This window comes from Quercus lobata, unplaced genomic scaffold (assembly GCF_001633185.2).
Source record: "Quercus lobata isolate SW786 unplaced genomic scaffold, ValleyOak3.0 Primary Assembly Scq3eQI_2022, whole genome shotgun sequence".
In the NCBI taxonomy this organism is placed as follows: Eukaryota; Viridiplantae; Streptophyta; class Magnoliopsida; order Fagales; family Fagaceae; genus Quercus; species Quercus lobata.
This window is the reverse complement of record NW_022154713.1, coordinates 102,496-119,741: the sequence shown is the minus strand read 5'-3', so window position 1 is coordinate 119,741 and position 17,246 is coordinate 102,496. Positions and strand designations below refer to the sequence as shown.

Genomic DNA, 17,246 nt, shown 5'->3' with positions numbered 1-17,246 from the left:
GAGATGGAATATCAAGTAGGTCAAAGAAGCAAACCAATAGGCCAACATAATATTAAATGGCCACGAAAAAGAAAAAGCCATTTAAGAAATGTTATTGACCCATGATGAGAGAGAGAGAGAGAGTGAGAGAACTGTCAAGCAAACCAATAGGCCAACCTATGGTCATACCCCAAAAATGCTTTCTTATTTCTTATAGTCAAGTAAGTTTCTTAATGCATCTAAGCTTCTAATAACCTAAGAAATGACCACCTAGGTTGATAGTAAAATGACTTATTCAAATAACCTGTTTTACCCAACCCATTTTGGGTCAGAAATGAGCACTAAAAAGAGAACTGTCTTCAATCTATATCTCATTTTCAAAATTTACAATCTTTGTCTAATTTTAAACTACAGAAATTCTGCATATTACTGAAAAATTTTGTAGTCACATATTCAACTTAGGTCTTTCTCAAATCTTTCCCAATGTTCCTTAAACTAATCCAATAGGACAAAAACCCATATCTCAAACTACAACTTCATAGGTAAACAAGTCAAATTTCACATCATGATTAAAAAAAAAAAAAAAAATTAACCCTTAATTCAGATTTGAAATATAGTTCTCCACCTAAAGAATAAAACCCATATATCATAAAAGCATTCAACAAAAGAGAAATCACAAATTTTATAGAGAATTCCATGTTTTTCAAACTAAATTCCAATCATCAAAGAAATAGAGATAGTTTTTTTTTTTTTTTTTTTTTTTTTTTTTTTTTTTTTTTTCTAGATCAAAAATAAATTTGAACAAAGTGGGGAAGTGTTAATATCAACCATAGTGTCAAGTTCCAATAACATAAAGAGATCAAAACATGTAAAAGCTTCAAGCACCTATGGTATATTAAGATTAGATTCAGATCTAATTAAACCCAAATGAAATTTACACAACATTGGAGATTTAGATTACTTTCAATTTGGAGGGGCACAACAATATTGCAAATAATAAGAGAAACAAAATATATATTATCATAAATATACCACAATCACCTCGGCCCAAATAAATAATACATAAACATAAGTGAATAAAGCGGGGTATGCACCTTAAATGTATTTATCTTGTATTGGAAGTGTATCCATGGATATGAGCTTCCAATTCTTGGCATCTTCATGTTCCAAATGTTTCATGCAAACCAATATCAATGACTTCCTGTACATGCCCAAACTTGTATTAGTACATACGCACATCTACACTATCAATGTTAACATTGACACATTCTAGATTTTACAAAAGCCAACTAGAAAATGTAGTAATCATTTGTATCAACTCTTTACCTCATTGTTCATGTAGCTGCTACTTGGGAAAACAGAGTACAATAGCCTACCTAATACACTTAAACTTTTCCTGTTGCCTTAGGTTTATGGAGGTAAGTTCAAATAGAAATTTGATCTTCCTTGTCTATATTTGAAATATGGAAAGTTGACTGCTCTTAATAAGGATTTGAATTGTAAAAACGGATAAACAAATGAAAAGGAGAAGGAAAAAGTAGTTTATCAACATATGGTATCATCGAGTGTGTTGAACCTCGTACAAACATCGGAAAGAAGTGAACATCGTGACTTAACCATAAATTACTTGTTGCATACTTTATCTGTATGACTACTATAGAGAGTATCGGCATGCATTAGTGCATGTTCTATGGGTGTAGGTGTGTCTAGTAATAATATGTGCCAACTATGTCCCAGCATGATGTACCATTGATGGTATAGAATCCAAAAGTCAAACGCTTTGTCCTTTAAGTTAGCAAGAAGTAGGATATAGTGTGGATTGAGACACATTGATAAAAACATCTGCATTAACCCCTTAATGACATCAATAATCCTCCGACAATATGCCAAGTATAGCTCACTAGAAAATCCTATTTATCTAGAATCTGAGCATTTGGAACTATAATTCAAACAGCTAACATGTTACATAATTACCTAATACACTTACAGATGGGGTTGGTTACAATACCATTGCAATCCTATTTTTGTCATATGATCAATACATATTGTCTGTGCCTAAAGGATGCAACTCTACATAGTGGATTACATAAATGAAAGTTATCAATATTACTAGCGACAATTCAGTCCACAACTTAAAAGAAATATAGCAATCTCAAATAGATAGCATAACAAACATATATGTGGCAAAAGGAATGATAATATAATTGCAATCCACAGGGTTATGCTTTCAAACAATGACTCATCACAAGACATATAGATTGTGTCAAAGTTTGCGTGGAGCAATTAGTAGAGAAGAGTTGGAGATTTTAAGTTGCAACGGTCCTTATACTATCCTTAATTACATATCTCCACCAAGTATACTTAATTTGTTGAAATTGTTGCTACATGTGGGTAAATCTATTGGGAAATCAAATTATTTGGTTATCTGAACATTTCACCTCCATCATTTTTTGCTAGTTAATGATTCAATATAGCTAGAGATGCCATTTTAGTTAATCCAAGGTTTATACTTGTACATACAAAAAGGCCATGTTAGAGTTGAGAATAGAGTTGGGTTGGCATGATGTTACACATGTTATTGATACCTTCACTGCCAACGATCTGGAATTATATCTTGATGTGGTAAATGAGGATATCTCAACACTAGAACATTTTAATTCTGAAACCCTAGCCAATGAAGATTCCACTAAGGCCATAAGCATAGACCTAGACCTCCTGAATCAAATTTTGGAGAGACAATACTGCTAGAACAACATACGGGTACAAATCAGATTTTTCATAAAGTAATTGAAAAAATGCTTAAAAATAAATCACTTGATAAAGGAAAAAGTAGAACACACTAGAACCAGCATTTGAGATAATGCAGAAAAGATATGGGAACTCTTCGATGCGAACCTATTCAAATTGCACAAAATGAACAATCAATAAAATAATTATTTGTCACATGAAAAAGACTTAAAACAACAGAGAGTACTTATTAATGATATAAAGAAGCTTACCAAATTGCACATAAGGAAAATATTTATTATATGGTTACACTTACACAAAAAAAATAATCTTTCACCCAATGCATTAGGGAAAACACTGAACAAGCCTATTGAAATGTCTTCAAAAAATATATATATATATATATATATATATATTGAATTAGTCTAATCTCTAATGAGAATTGAAGCACTATATAAAAGATCTTGAAATGAATTTTTTTGGACAGTACAACAATAACATAGGGGTCTAAATTAGATTTTCCATTAAAAAAAAATTAAAAAAGGCTTGGAAATATGAGAATCACATAAAAAGGAGAAAGTAGAACATATAAGAACCAACATTTGAGATAACACAGAAAAAATAAGGGAACTCTAAGATGCAAATCTATTCAAATTGTACAAAATGAACAATCAATAAAATAATTATTTATCACATAAAGAAGGCTTAAAACAACACATAGTACCGATTAATGACATAAAAAAGTTTGACCAAACTACATGTAAGAAATAAAAATTATGATATGGTTACATGTAAGAAAATAAGCCTCGCACAATGCATTAGGGGAAGACATTGAACAAATTTAATGAAATGTCTTCAGAAATTTTTTTTTGGTTAAAGCAGTCTAATGAGTCATGAAGCACTAGATGAAAGCTCTTTAAAAGAAAAAAGTTTTGGAGAGAGAATAATATACTAAAATGAAAGGCTTTGCATATATAAAGAAGCTAAATGGTCTCCATACCCTATGAATTTTCTGTTTAAGATGAAAAAAGAATGGCAAGTTTGATTAGCCACTGTCTCGTGCTTTATCAATATTTCCCCTGGTTTGGTAGCCATTATCGCTAATACATTTGCCTCTATATTTGTCACAACCTAGACTTCCCAGATTATTGATGTAATGTTTTAGAAAGATATGAATAGGATTATAACACTAGCATTTTTCTTATATGTACTGTTAGACATCTACAAGAAAATTCCTTACTTAGATTTAAAGACCACCTTTTTATATGAATGCACCATGACGTCTTAATTTTTCAAAATTACCTTGTTAGACATTATGTTCATGTTGATACTCAAGGTTAATGTTAGAGCCTTTAAATCTTAGCCTAGAAGACTTGATGGCTTAAATAAGTTATTTTTAATTTATTCAAACAAAATTAAGAAATCTAACATGACGTACCATTCATGCTCAAGCTGCCAGCAGCTAATATGACATATCATATTAGCTGGTGCCTAAATGAATAGGCCATTAAATTGAATGAGAATCTGCAAAAATATCCTTTGCTCTTCCATTCCCAGCCGAGCTTGCAAGCTGGACTTGCAATGAAGTTGATGATGTTTGCTGAAATCCAAAAGATAAATCCTCAACAACCAGCTAACAATAGAAATACAATAGTGTAATCTTTATAGTAATTTACCATTATATATATATATATATATTGAACCTCCTTTTTTGTAAAGTAAGAGAGTGAGTTCATTCATTCAACCCAACATAACATTTTATCAAATGCTTGATGTGCTTCCTTTCATGCCTCCTAAAGAATTTTCATCACCACAACTGCATATAGTGTGAATTCATATTTGGTGACTCTGCTTGTAACTCACTTGGGATTAAAAAAAAAAAAAAAAATTCAGAGTAATGATGATACCTTGGCATATTTGTTGGAAGTTCAATCAAGAGGTTCTCATTTTCTTCAACATCCTCATTTGTTGCGAAGTTGCAAGGAGTACAAATGCATGATACATGGACTCTGCACCTTTCTATTGTAATTTTTGCCATTTTAGGATCATATTTTGAACATTCAAATCGAATCTCAATGTCATTCCAATCCCCTGGATCTAATTGAAATTTAAAATCCACAAGACATCTTTCAAAACCATTGATGCACATGTAGACAGAACAGGTAAACATACGATATTCATCATCCTTCAATTCCAATTTTAGTGCAACACAAGAAGCGAATGATGGAAGTTTCTGACCAACCGAGATTGATAAGGAACTTCCAACACTTTGATGGTCGAACCACCACTTTGGAATCTTAGTTCCTGGAAGTGTAAATGAATAAGAATCATAAAGTTTCCATGTTGAGTCCATTTCAAATGTAGCTTCATCGAGTTCAAATTCTGATACAGATTCAAATTTTGTTTCAGAATCAGAATCCTGATGTTGTATTCCCTTTGCACATATGATATTTTGTTGAAGCCCTATAAATTCTCCAAACTGCTTGCCATTAGCAAAAGTAAGAAACTTCAGTTTAGCAAATTTAGTAATAATCTTCAATTTAAAAAAAAAAAAAAAAAAATCTATAACTTTGAGAGAAAGAAAGAGAAACCTGATTCAATAATCCTCTTCTTGATTGTGAATTCAACGAATTACACCCTGTTGCATCTACATCTTGTATACAATGTGGAAGTGTTGGAATTTTCGAAACGTTCCAGCAACAGTAAAGCCCTAGAATCTTTAATTGGGGAAATATGATAGAAATTTCAGGGAGGGTAGTAATGTTGCTGTAAGAGATATCTAGACGTTCTAAATAGGGGAAGCAACCAGGGGTATCCATGGCTTTTGGAAATTCATCACAATCATACATAGAAAGCCACCTAAGATTTTGTAAATCAGAGATGTTACTTGGAACATCTCTCCCATTTTTAAAACTTATTGTTAACTCACGAAGGCCAGTGAGATATCCTATTGATGAAAGCAACGCTAATCTTTCTGTTCCTTGCTCAAGAATTTTAGAACCAAAGAGAAAAAAGCTTTTAAGAGATTTCAACTGGAGCTTTGTTGGTAAAATTCTAAGATTTGGGCATTCATGGAGATTCCAGTATTCAAGATTTTCAAGAAGTCCAACAGACTGATGAACCTCAACTAAATTTATGCATCTGAGAAGCTCCAACTCCTTTATGTTTGGCGCAATCACTGATAAGTCGGGCAATTTTGTAATATTTTTACAATATGCCAAATCCATATATTTCAATGTTTCAAATCGACACCTCTACAGAAAAAGATTTTTTTTTAAAAAAATTATTAGTAAAAAGAAAACAAAATAAGGCTACAAGCTCATTTTAAAAAATAATAATAATAAAAAGCTAAGAGCATATATTAAGAAATAATAACCGTTCAATTATGAATTATAATACACACTTCTAAAATAAAAATGCTAAAGGTACTACAATTTTATAAACATAAAAATTACAAATTAATGTGGAAATAAACGTGATTGGTAGGCTTCAACCACCTCATAAATAAATATTTGAATTGTCTCTTTGTAATTTGTGACACATCAATTTGTATGTTAAATATTGTAAAACTTGTAATATCTATAGCACTATTCTTTCTTTTTTTTTTTCAAAAAAAAAAAAAAAACATTTGTCTATAGTTCATTGATTTGCACCATAAATTCTTTATGGTTATGTGTACATTTTAAAATATTTTTGCACAATTTGATTTTATTTATTAAAAAAATTTATAGAAATTTTATTTTATATAGTAATAAATGCATGGTTTGGTTTTAGCAACCAAAAAAATCCTAATAAGAATTTATAAATGTTGTGATTATACTCGAAATGCTAAAGGTACTACAATTTTATAAACATAAAGTTTACAAATTAATGTGGCAATAAAAGTGATTGGTAGGTTTCAACCTCATAAATAAATATTTGAATTGTCTCTTTATAATTTGTGACATTTCAATTTGCTTGTTCAATATAGTAAAACTTGTAATATCTGTAGCACTACTCTTTTTTTTTTTTTTTAAATAAAAAAAAAAAAAACATTTGCCAATAGTTCATTGATTTGCACCATAAATTCTTTATGGTTATGTGTACATTTTAAAATATTTGTGCACAATTTGATTTTATTTATTAAAAATTTTATAGAAATTTTATTTGATATAGTAATAAATGCATGGTTTTGTTTTAGCAAAAAAAAAAAAAAAAAAAAAAAGCTAATAAGAATTTATAAATGTTGTGATTATACCTCGAAATGCTCATCCAATTCAATATGGCTCTCTCGCATGTTAAGTGCAACTAGTTTTGTAGGTTCAAAGGTGGACGGCAAGGACAATAAAGGAAATTCTTTCCAATCAAGTAACCTTAACCCATTGGGAAGAGATTTAAGGTCTTCACAAATTACATTACGAATTGTTAAATATTTGAGATTTTTCATCTTTCCAATATTCAATTGCATCTTTTTTGGTTGTGGCAAGGACAATGTTATGCCTCGAATTTCACCTAATCCCTAATTGGACAAAGAATCACATGAATCATGTTAGACAACAGAAACAAAATGATAAATCGAATATAATGGGAAAAAATTAATTACATTTTGCATTGTGAGAAAAGGGAATAGGTAAATCGAAAGGACTTATACCGTATCTCCATTTAGTACTTCGAGAGCATCCTCATAACATAATAGCCTTCTATGTTTTTTTGACACTTCTGCTTCTTGTCGATCAATTTCAAAACCCATTTGTTGTATCAAGTCATGCATCAATAATTTGCCATCTTTTGCAACATCTATGAGAGATTTATTGATAAGTTTTTCAATATCATAGTATGGGTCATGAAAATTGCTACTTTGTAATATATCTACAACCAAATTCTTGGAGAATCCTTTGAGAAAACATGCAATATCAAGGAAAATATTCCGTTGAATTTGGTCCAATCCATCGTAGCTTATTTTAAGTACTTCTTGAATATCCGAATGAGGAACTCTTTTGTACTTATCTAATGCACTTTTCCAACATTGCACATTTTTGTCATATAAATCAGCACCTATTATTTTTAGAACTAATGGAAGTCCTTTGGCATAAACTATAAATTGGTGTACAAGCTCCAAATAATCTTTTGTAGGCTTGTCTCTTTTGAATGCATGTTGACAAAAGAGTTCATGAGATTCACGATTATCTAATTCCTTAACCTTATAGTAAATTAAATCACAATCTTCTCGTAGAGTAGATAGCAACTTTTTCTCTCTTGTTGTGATAATAATTCTACTTCCAGAAGCAAACCAATTGCATTTTCCGAGCAAATTTTCTACTTGGACTAATTTGTCCACATCATCTAGAATTAAAAGAATTTTTTTTTGGTGAAACTTTTCCATTATCACATTGATTCTTTTAGATACACCATGCACATTCAAATTTCTAGCCCCTAAGATGATCTCATAATAAAGTGCCTCTTGTAGTTGGAGTACACCATCATTTGTTTTTGAGTTTTCTCTAACATCCTCTAGAAAGCTACTTCCTTCAAAACGATATGCAATTAAGTCAAAAATGGCTTTTGCGATTGTTGTCTTACCTATTCCTGGAAGACCATGGATCACTAACATGCGAACATCATTTGACTCAATATCTAAGCAACAACTTATTTCCTCTACGCGAGAGTCTATTCCAACTGGGTATTTAACAACAAATACTTGCGAACAATTTAATTTAGCACTTGAGATCTCTTCAAAAATTTCTTGGATAAACCTAAATTGAGGGCGGCTGCCAATCACAAAGCATTAAAAAAAATGTTAGAAATAGAAATATGATATTAAATTGAATTAAAATCGTTAATTTTGTTTAGCTTGTAAAATACAACTGAAATTTTGTTAATTAAATTAAATGGCACATAGATCTATACTGTCAATACAAATACTTTTTTTTTTTTTTATTGTTCAACTAGGATATAAATATTAGGCTTTTTGCACAAAGATGCATGGAAAACCTTCTTTGGAAAAGAAGATTTTCTAAAGATTATGTGAGAGAAACTTCTAATTAACTGATAAGAATATCGATTATATATTCTTCTCTTGCTATATCATTGACCGTTGTAGTTTAACTAGCTTCGTAATGAAAGATATGATCAAAATATAATAGTTTAATAAAAAAAATTTAAAAATAAACAAACAAACAATAAAGCTTCTGGGAGTTGTTTTTTAATAGTAAAAATTTTATGGTGATAATAAAGTAGTAATTAAATACATACTCATTTTTGTAATGCCAACCAGATAAATTGCCAGCTTCATTTAGAGCAACCCTCCATCTTTGCACCTTGTTCATGTCATACTTGAAATTTTCTTCATGTTTTGCCAGTGCTTCTCCAAACTTTCCCTTTTGGCTACGTACTTCTGATGGATCTACCTTGTAAAAAACCGGAAACACCACTTGGCCATTCTTTTTACATTCGAGAATTTTGACAAGTTCATCCAAACACCAAGTGGAAGTTGCATAGTTTTTAGAGAATACAATTATCGAAATCTTTGAACTTTCAATAATTTCGAAAAGTTCAGTGGAAATTTTCTCTCCTCTTTGGAGCTCATCATCCATGAAGGTGTTAATACCATTATGACGCAAAATACCATTCAAATTGCTAGTAAAACCATTGCGGGTATCTTCTCCTCTGAAACTCAAGAACACATCATATTTACATCGTTGGGTGAAAAACAAAGAAAAGGCTCGTTTATTAGTTAGAAGAGCCATTGTGATTTGGATATATAATCGGTTGAGAAGATCTAAAGGGAAGAGGAGAAAGAAAGAGGACGAAATTGAAAATGTTTTAAGAGTTTAAGAAAGTAGAGAGAATGAAAATTATGAAGAAGAGATTTCTCAATGGGTTTGAGAGAGAATGGGAATGGTAGAGCGAAAAAAATGAATGTTAGATTCATATAGTTGTTGTGAGGCGAAGAAGACCGAGAAAGTCAAATGTGAAATCACAGTAGTAGCATGCTACTACTTTCATAGTTGGTGGTCCAAACGCGCAATGTAATATAAAAATAGAAAATTGGTCATCCAATGTAGTAAAAAATACTTTTTGGAGTGTCGTTTTGCTCACAATTCTGATTCACTCTCAAACTTTCACTCCCACCCACCAGGGAAAGATGAAGAAATTTATTGGGTACGCGAAGGCATTCTGATTCCTTTTCAAACTTCAAAGAAAGAAAGGAATAAAAAACTAAAAATGTTTGCGCTTACTGTTGGAGTGTAGCGAGGCATTCTGATTCCTTTTCAAACTTTAAAGAATGGAATAAAAGTCTGCGGTATTGCCTCTCAAACATAAACAAAGTGCAGTACTGGTGGGTACCCACCTCGCTTCTTGGCTCTCTTACCCTCACTCACGCACGCGCACCTTCTCGAGTCTCAAGTCTCAAGTCTCAATCCTCCCGTCAATGTCTACACCCACTCTTCTTTTCACCACCAGTTTCACCAGCAACAATCCTTCTCCGCTTGCCTTTGCCAGCCTACAAACACCATTAACGGCATTCCACTCTCTAAGCCTTTTTCGTTTTCTTGGGTTTTTCTGTGATGGATATTGTCTATTTATCACAGATTCACAGATAGAGAAACTTTGATGAACTTATTAAAAAAAAATGGATTTGATGGATTGCTTTAGGTTTTGTTTGATTTTTCCATTTTAATTTTGGCTATAACGAGAGTTCAAACAAACAAATAAATACATGACAAATTGTGATTAGTAAAATACAAAAAGTGAGATGAAGGAATATTCATTTATTTATCAAATTGACATCCAGGTGCCAAATTGTCATCCTCATATTTTAGAAACTAAGTTAGTTTTGAGAAGTTTTGGACCTAATTGGTATTAGCTCCAATCTCAAGATAATTTTTTGGAATTTACCCTAAATTAAGGAGGTGTTTGATATTGTGGTTTAAATAACAATTTTCAATATTTAAACAACATTACATGTATTTCCACACACTTTTTTGACTACAAATATTTCTATAAATAATAACAACATTTATAAAAATCTCTTAGTAAACGGCCAAAATATTAACCAATCAATTATAGTAGCTCATATATACAGGAGACTAGGACATAAATATATTTAGCAAACAGAGTAGTTAGAGATAATATTTTATATTTAGCAGGTGGCCGCCCAAGCTGGACTTTGGAGTGTGCTAAATATTTTATATTTAGCATTTTCTGATTCACTTTGAAACTTTTGGACCCAGAAAAGTACCAAGAAATTTCCTCCGTGTAAAATACTCTGGTTCACTTTCAAACCTGGTTGAATTCATCTGTATGACCCAATAACCAATTAATTAATATTTATTTATTTGCAGATACGGTAAGGTTGAATCTTTGAGTCTATATTGGTTGGTAATGTCATTCTATTATACATACAGTTTATGATGACTGATTTGGTCCAACTGAATTCGATTAAAGGTCATTGCTGATGCGTGTTTGTATATCAAAATACTGTTATGTTGGACTGGGGGACAATGGCGATTTCCAGGTTGTAAAGAGTGTAGTAAATCACTAACTGTATGAGCATGTCAAAATCACCGGCATGCGAAAATAGGCTTCAAATTATTAAATCTGTCAAGTCAAAATCCACTTCATCTCTAACTAAAACAATGTCACTTTGAAATTAACAAGGGTCCTTATTTTTTTGGCTTGTTACCTTGTCCTTCTTATCCAAAGAAATTGATATAAATAATGAAATTAAATAAATAATTGATAAAAGTAGAATTTCATTTTTGTAGTCTCTTTTTTTTTTTTTTTCCCTGGTTTTTAAAGTCATTTAATTAAAAATGTTTATAGGTCTTTAACGAAGCTCTATTATTAAAAAAAAAAGAAAAAAAATCCTGTGAAAAAACAACTAGTCAAGTAATTTCTAAATTGTGGCCTTTAAATGGTATGTTTAAGAATTATTGAATGGACAGAAGGAATTAAATAATAAATAAATAAATAAAAATTTTTACGCTAAAAATAAATTATTAGAAATGCAATGAATCAGAAATTCATTTGGCAAAAGTCTTGTCACTTAGTGGCATAATCTGCTCCCCGCTATTATTAGGAGAGAGAGAGAGAGAGAGAGAGTCATAAATGAGATGAAAATTGTCTATTTATCACAAATAGAGAGCCATTAACGGCATTCCACTCTCTAAGCATTTTTTATTTTCTTGAGTTTTTCTGTAATGAAAATTCACTACAACAAGATTTATTTTCAGTGACAAAAAAATCATCATTAAAAGTCCAGTTTTTCGTCACTAAGGACCTTTAGTGACGAAATTGAACTTTTAGTGACGAAACTCATTTCATCACTGTAGCCCCGTCACTAAAAGTCCTGGTGACGAAAAATTTCCTCACTAAAAGTCCGATTTTTTTTTTTTTTTTTCAATTTTAGTGACGAAAACGTTTCGTCACTAAATGTTTTCCTCACTAAAAACACTATTCAGTAATAAAAATATTTCGTCACTAAAAACATTTTAGTTTACTAAATCATATTTAGTGACGAATACTTTTGTCACTAAAACTATGTTCGGGTCTAAAACTATTTTAAAGAAAATCCAGGCACATATATTGACGAAAATTTTTGTCACTAAAACCATTTCTTACAAAATTTTGCTATATTCAGTGACGAAATTTTCGTCACTGAAACAATTTTTTGTTGCTATATTTGTGACAAAAAAATTTGTTACTAAAACTTATTTTCTGTTTTTATTTTTTTCATGACTTTGATATTAACCTGTAACCTGTCATTACGTTATTAAAACCTCACATTTGAATAACACATTTATTTCAACAACACATTTATAAGAAAAGATCCATACATTCCACAAGTAAAAAATAAAACAAGTATCCAATTCAAACTCCTTCCATACAATAATTGTTTGCAATACATACAATAACTCTACCTAAACCCTATTTTAGAACTAACGGAAGATGTTCTCATATGTCTTCAAGTAATGCCAAAAGTGAATCCCCTAAAAGCCACCAATAAGAAATCTGCACAAATATAAAAACAATAATTCGTTAAAATCGTAAAGTAAAAACATTAACTATGTTATAAGAAACATTTCTAACAATGCATTAAGAGTAACCACACCAATAAATTAAAATCACAACTCCTAATATATAAGTTGTAGAAAGCAAATAAAGTACTAACCAAAAAGTGTTTTAACTTAAAGTTGAACCACCCCCATAAGTAAGAACATCATCATAACCCTTGCTTCTCAAAAAGTTAAGAATATTCTTTTGGACCTCATCTTGCTTAGTTCGTGCATCTTGGTCCTTAGCTCGCTCCTATTGATCTCTAGCTCTTACCTCTTTGAGCTCAATTATCTCATTTTCTAACCGTTGGATATACTCCACCAATGAATTAGAGGAGACGGTGGTTACTAGAGAAGAGGAAGGTCTCATGCCACGTCCTTTTACAATACCAGACTTCTTCTTAAACACCAAGTTTGAGATCTCCTCTTGTGTAAAGGGAATAGCATTAGGATCTTGACAATGATCCACTTACACTTTGAGAATATTTTCCTATCATTTGAAAAAGAGAAAAAAACAAACAATCAAAACATTAATACTACATATGTTATAGCTTTACAAACATGATAGGGATGGAATGATACACATACATATGTCGCTTCATCCTCAGGGTATATCCACATATTTGTATTTGGATTGAAATGAACATCTTTGAAGATTTTTGCCAATTCAGGAACATGACCATCATTATTATTTGTCTAATTAATTAACATTCAAGTGTTAGGTAGATATACTTAATTAATCACAACATGCAATATACTAAGGTTTAAGAAAATGAAAAAATACGCACCTCCTCATCAACCCTAACAGTAAGTGCCTTTGTCTCACATCTATGTTTGTCTTTAGTTTTATTCATATTTTCAGAGTTCTTTCTTGATTTTTTCTAATAAACAACATTCAAGATATTTATTAGATCATGAATAAGACAGTATACATTTACTTCATCTAAATATTAATCTAATCAGTTGACAACATAATATAGTAAACATTGGATAATAATAATATACGCATAAATAATTTACCAACCAATCATCATTGGTCTATCTCCCATCAATGAGTTCAGTCCACTGCTTCTCCGTGGGATTCATTTGCGGGTGGCTTCTTGCATAGTCAGCACCATGAGATTGTTTGAGCTTTTTATAAGCCTGATACAACTTGTGGGAGTTGGAACTCAATAATCTTCCACATTTTGTGTTTAATGTTTTTGTTACCAAGTTGGAATCTCCTTCTATCTCAAACTAATCCTGTAAAATGAAGTGTCTATGTATTATAAAAATATTATTATATGAATTAGACAAGTTAGACGTTATCAATGTAAATTTACTGCGATATTTTGAAGCACCACATCTCTAGTAGCAGCATCAACATTTTTCCAATTTTTCACATTGTAACTGGACAAATTACTTCGCACTTGTACGCCAACGTGATTGACAAGCTTGCACGCAATCTTCCCAACAGGAGCATCATACTCTGCAGCTATACGTACTGGCAGCTTACCACTTTTTTCAACAACTGCCCGTACTGCTATACCACATGTTGCTCCACAGGTAGTTCTACTAGCAGATCCTATTTAAACATTATTAATGTTTAAAAATTATACATTCCATGTACATTATAGCTAAATTAAGTGAAGTATAATCTCAATAGTAAAAACAGGGTGCAGTTGTAATTAAGTATATTCTATGTAATTACCAGTCATGCTAGTTAATGCATCGATAGTTTGCGCCTCTGCACTAGAAGAACTTTGGGCAAGAGGATTTGCTTCAAGAGGTGTTTCAGTAGATTGGATAGTAGATCGGACCACCAGGATAGATGCCTCACCTCGTGAGCATGTAAGTCGTCTTGATACCATCTGTAAGTAACATACATATAGTGAAACAACAAAGTCATTACAAGTAATGAAACAATAAAGTTATTATCATCTATTGCACCCTAAGGAACATCTATTATATCTTATGGATTACAGAATTAGATGACTCATTATCATTGTCATCATCACCAATAGGTAGTACATAATCATCATCTACCACAATATTAGCTCTACTTCTTTTTCCTTTTACACAATTGGATTGAGCAGAATCCTTTAGAGAAGTTGAGATGTGCTTCAATCCCAAAACATCAATTATCTCTTGGTTTTGCCTCATTCTATCCAATCTTGCCATCTTATACCTCGGTATATTACGAATGTATTTGGCCTTTTTGGGCATTTTTTGAAACTATATATTGACATGAAAGATAAGTACAATTTCTACTAACTTAACATCAAGCAATTCACAAGTGCAAAATTTGAACACAATTGCTACTAACTCAACACAACAAATGACCACATCAATATCCATATCAAGTTCAAGATAAGTACAAAACATCTCAATAACAATTACTACTAACTTTACATATCATAGTCTACACCATTATCCATATCAAGCAATTTACAAGTGCTAAATTTGAATACAATTACTACTAACTCAACACAACAAATGACCACATCAATATCCATATCAAGTTTAAGATAAGAACAAAACAATTGCTACTTAGATAAGCATAAAACTTTAAGACAAACACACAACATTTAAGACAATTGTTATAAATTCTACATATCATAATCCATATCAAAATCAACATCAAGTATGTCATGCTCTTCATTTTCATTAGCATCTCTTGAAGTTTACCTTCAAGAACAACCTCAGTTTCAATATCACCCATACAATAGTCAATAATATTGTCCTCAACATTGATAGAGACAACATCAACAATCGCTTCTTGTTCCAATGAGTCATTATCTTCTGTATTATCATTGGATTCTCTAGCCCCGACTTCTAGGACATCAAACACTCCCCTATATTGGATGAATTACACAATTTTCCAAGGTTCACCCAATTTGGTATCTTAAAGGTAAAAAAATTGTCTCGCTTGACTAGAAAGTATAAAAGGGTCATTTTCATACCACCGACTTGTAACATCAATGCTTGTGTAATGTGTATCGGTTCTTATTGTTCTCCTTTGACCATTGGTACCAGTATTATACCAATCACACTGGAACAAAACAACTTTATGGCAAAACATATACTTCAATACCCAAATTTTGCACACATGACCATAGAAGTCGTGCATTTCTCCCTCATGATCCCCTTCGGTACATACACCACTATTTTGGATTAGACGACAATTGTCTAGGTCCCTTGTATGGAACTTTACACTATTGACCATACAAACTGTGTACTCCTTCACATGCGGCTTAGGACCATTTGCTAATGACCATAATTGTTTAGTAGCTTCTGGTGACTCGTTAACTTTCAATCTATTCATCTATAATGACATACAACAAGTGATATTAATTAGTAATAAGCAATGAAGAAACTTTTGAATGTTTAATTTTTATTAGTGTGTAATTAAATTTCAAACGTTTTACACGTTCTCTGAACTAGTTGGGAAACTCTTGTCGTTGGATTTAAGTTATGGCTTCTCCAATAGGATTATGCAACGTGCTTTTGTGTTCACTATTAAAAATAAGGTGATTTATTTTCATTGCAGATAATATTCAAAACTTGATCAAACAATATATGCATATGAAATCACATACTTTAAATAAGGCTCTAGCTTAGGACTATTGTACAACAAGTACCAATGAGCAGTATCAAGCAATGCACGAGACAAGTTGCCATCATTCCGCCTACCACTTGTAGGTCAGGCAGTTTGCGAAAAAACTATTAATCCTTCGCTAGATTCACCTAAATCTTCATTTCTTTCTCTTCGATTATGCACAGTTTCAATCCAATCAATATACAAAGACTAGTTGTTAATACATTCTTTAAGAATGTAAGCCTCTGCAATCAAACCTTCTGGTCGGGCTCGGTTTGAAACATATCTTTTCAATTTTCCAAGGTACCTACGAGGAAAAAATACACACATTATGTGATTTTATACTACATGGGAAAAATGCAATTGATGGATGCATCAAAGGATCTAATTACCTTTCAATAGGGTACATCCATCGATATTGTACCAGGCCTCTTAGAATTGTTTCTCGAGGCAAGTGAACAGCAAGGTGGACCATAACATCAAAGAATGCTAGAGGAAAGAACCTCTTAAGCTTGCATAGTATAAGAACTATACGTTCTTCTAGTTTCTCCAATTCACTCTGCTTTAGAGTCCTTAAGCATAAGTCTTGGAAGAAACTGCTCAACTCAAACAATACAATACTAATGTCTTTATGTGCAAACCCTTGCAACCCAATTGGAAGAATTCGTTGTAGTAACACATGACAGTTGTGGCATTTCAAACTAGATAATCTACCATTTTTTGCATTCACTGACCTTGATATGTTGGCTACATAGCCATCCGGATACTTGACTGATTTCAAAAAGTTATAGAAACCATCCCTTTCATTTGGGCTTAATGAAAAGAAAGCCCGAGGCTTGTCATATGATCCATCAGGATGTTGTTTCAAATGCAACGTGTGCCTAAAGTTCATATTTTGCAAGTCTATCTGTGCCTTGTCAGTCTCC

The 17,246-nt window shown here is 31.7% G+C and overlaps 1 protein-coding gene across 1 annotated transcript; it reads right to left on the bottom strand.

The window, feature by feature from the left end:
- Positions 1-4,467: 4,467 nt before the first annotated feature.
- On the bottom strand, positions 4,468-9,431 carry LOC115973050 (disease resistance protein RML1B-like). Its single transcript, XM_031093288.1, has 7 exons — positions 8,938-9,431; positions 8,266-8,453; positions 7,337-7,482; positions 6,944-7,204; positions 5,298-5,960; positions 4,614-5,185; positions 4,468-4,522 (listed from the first exon to the last, which is right to left on the bottom strand). Exons 1-7 carry the CDS (start codon positions 9,429-9,431, stop codon positions 4,468-4,470), a joined length of 2,379 nt encoding a protein of 792 aa, XP_030949148.1.
- Between the last annotated feature and the right edge of the window lie 7,815 nt (positions 9,432-17,246).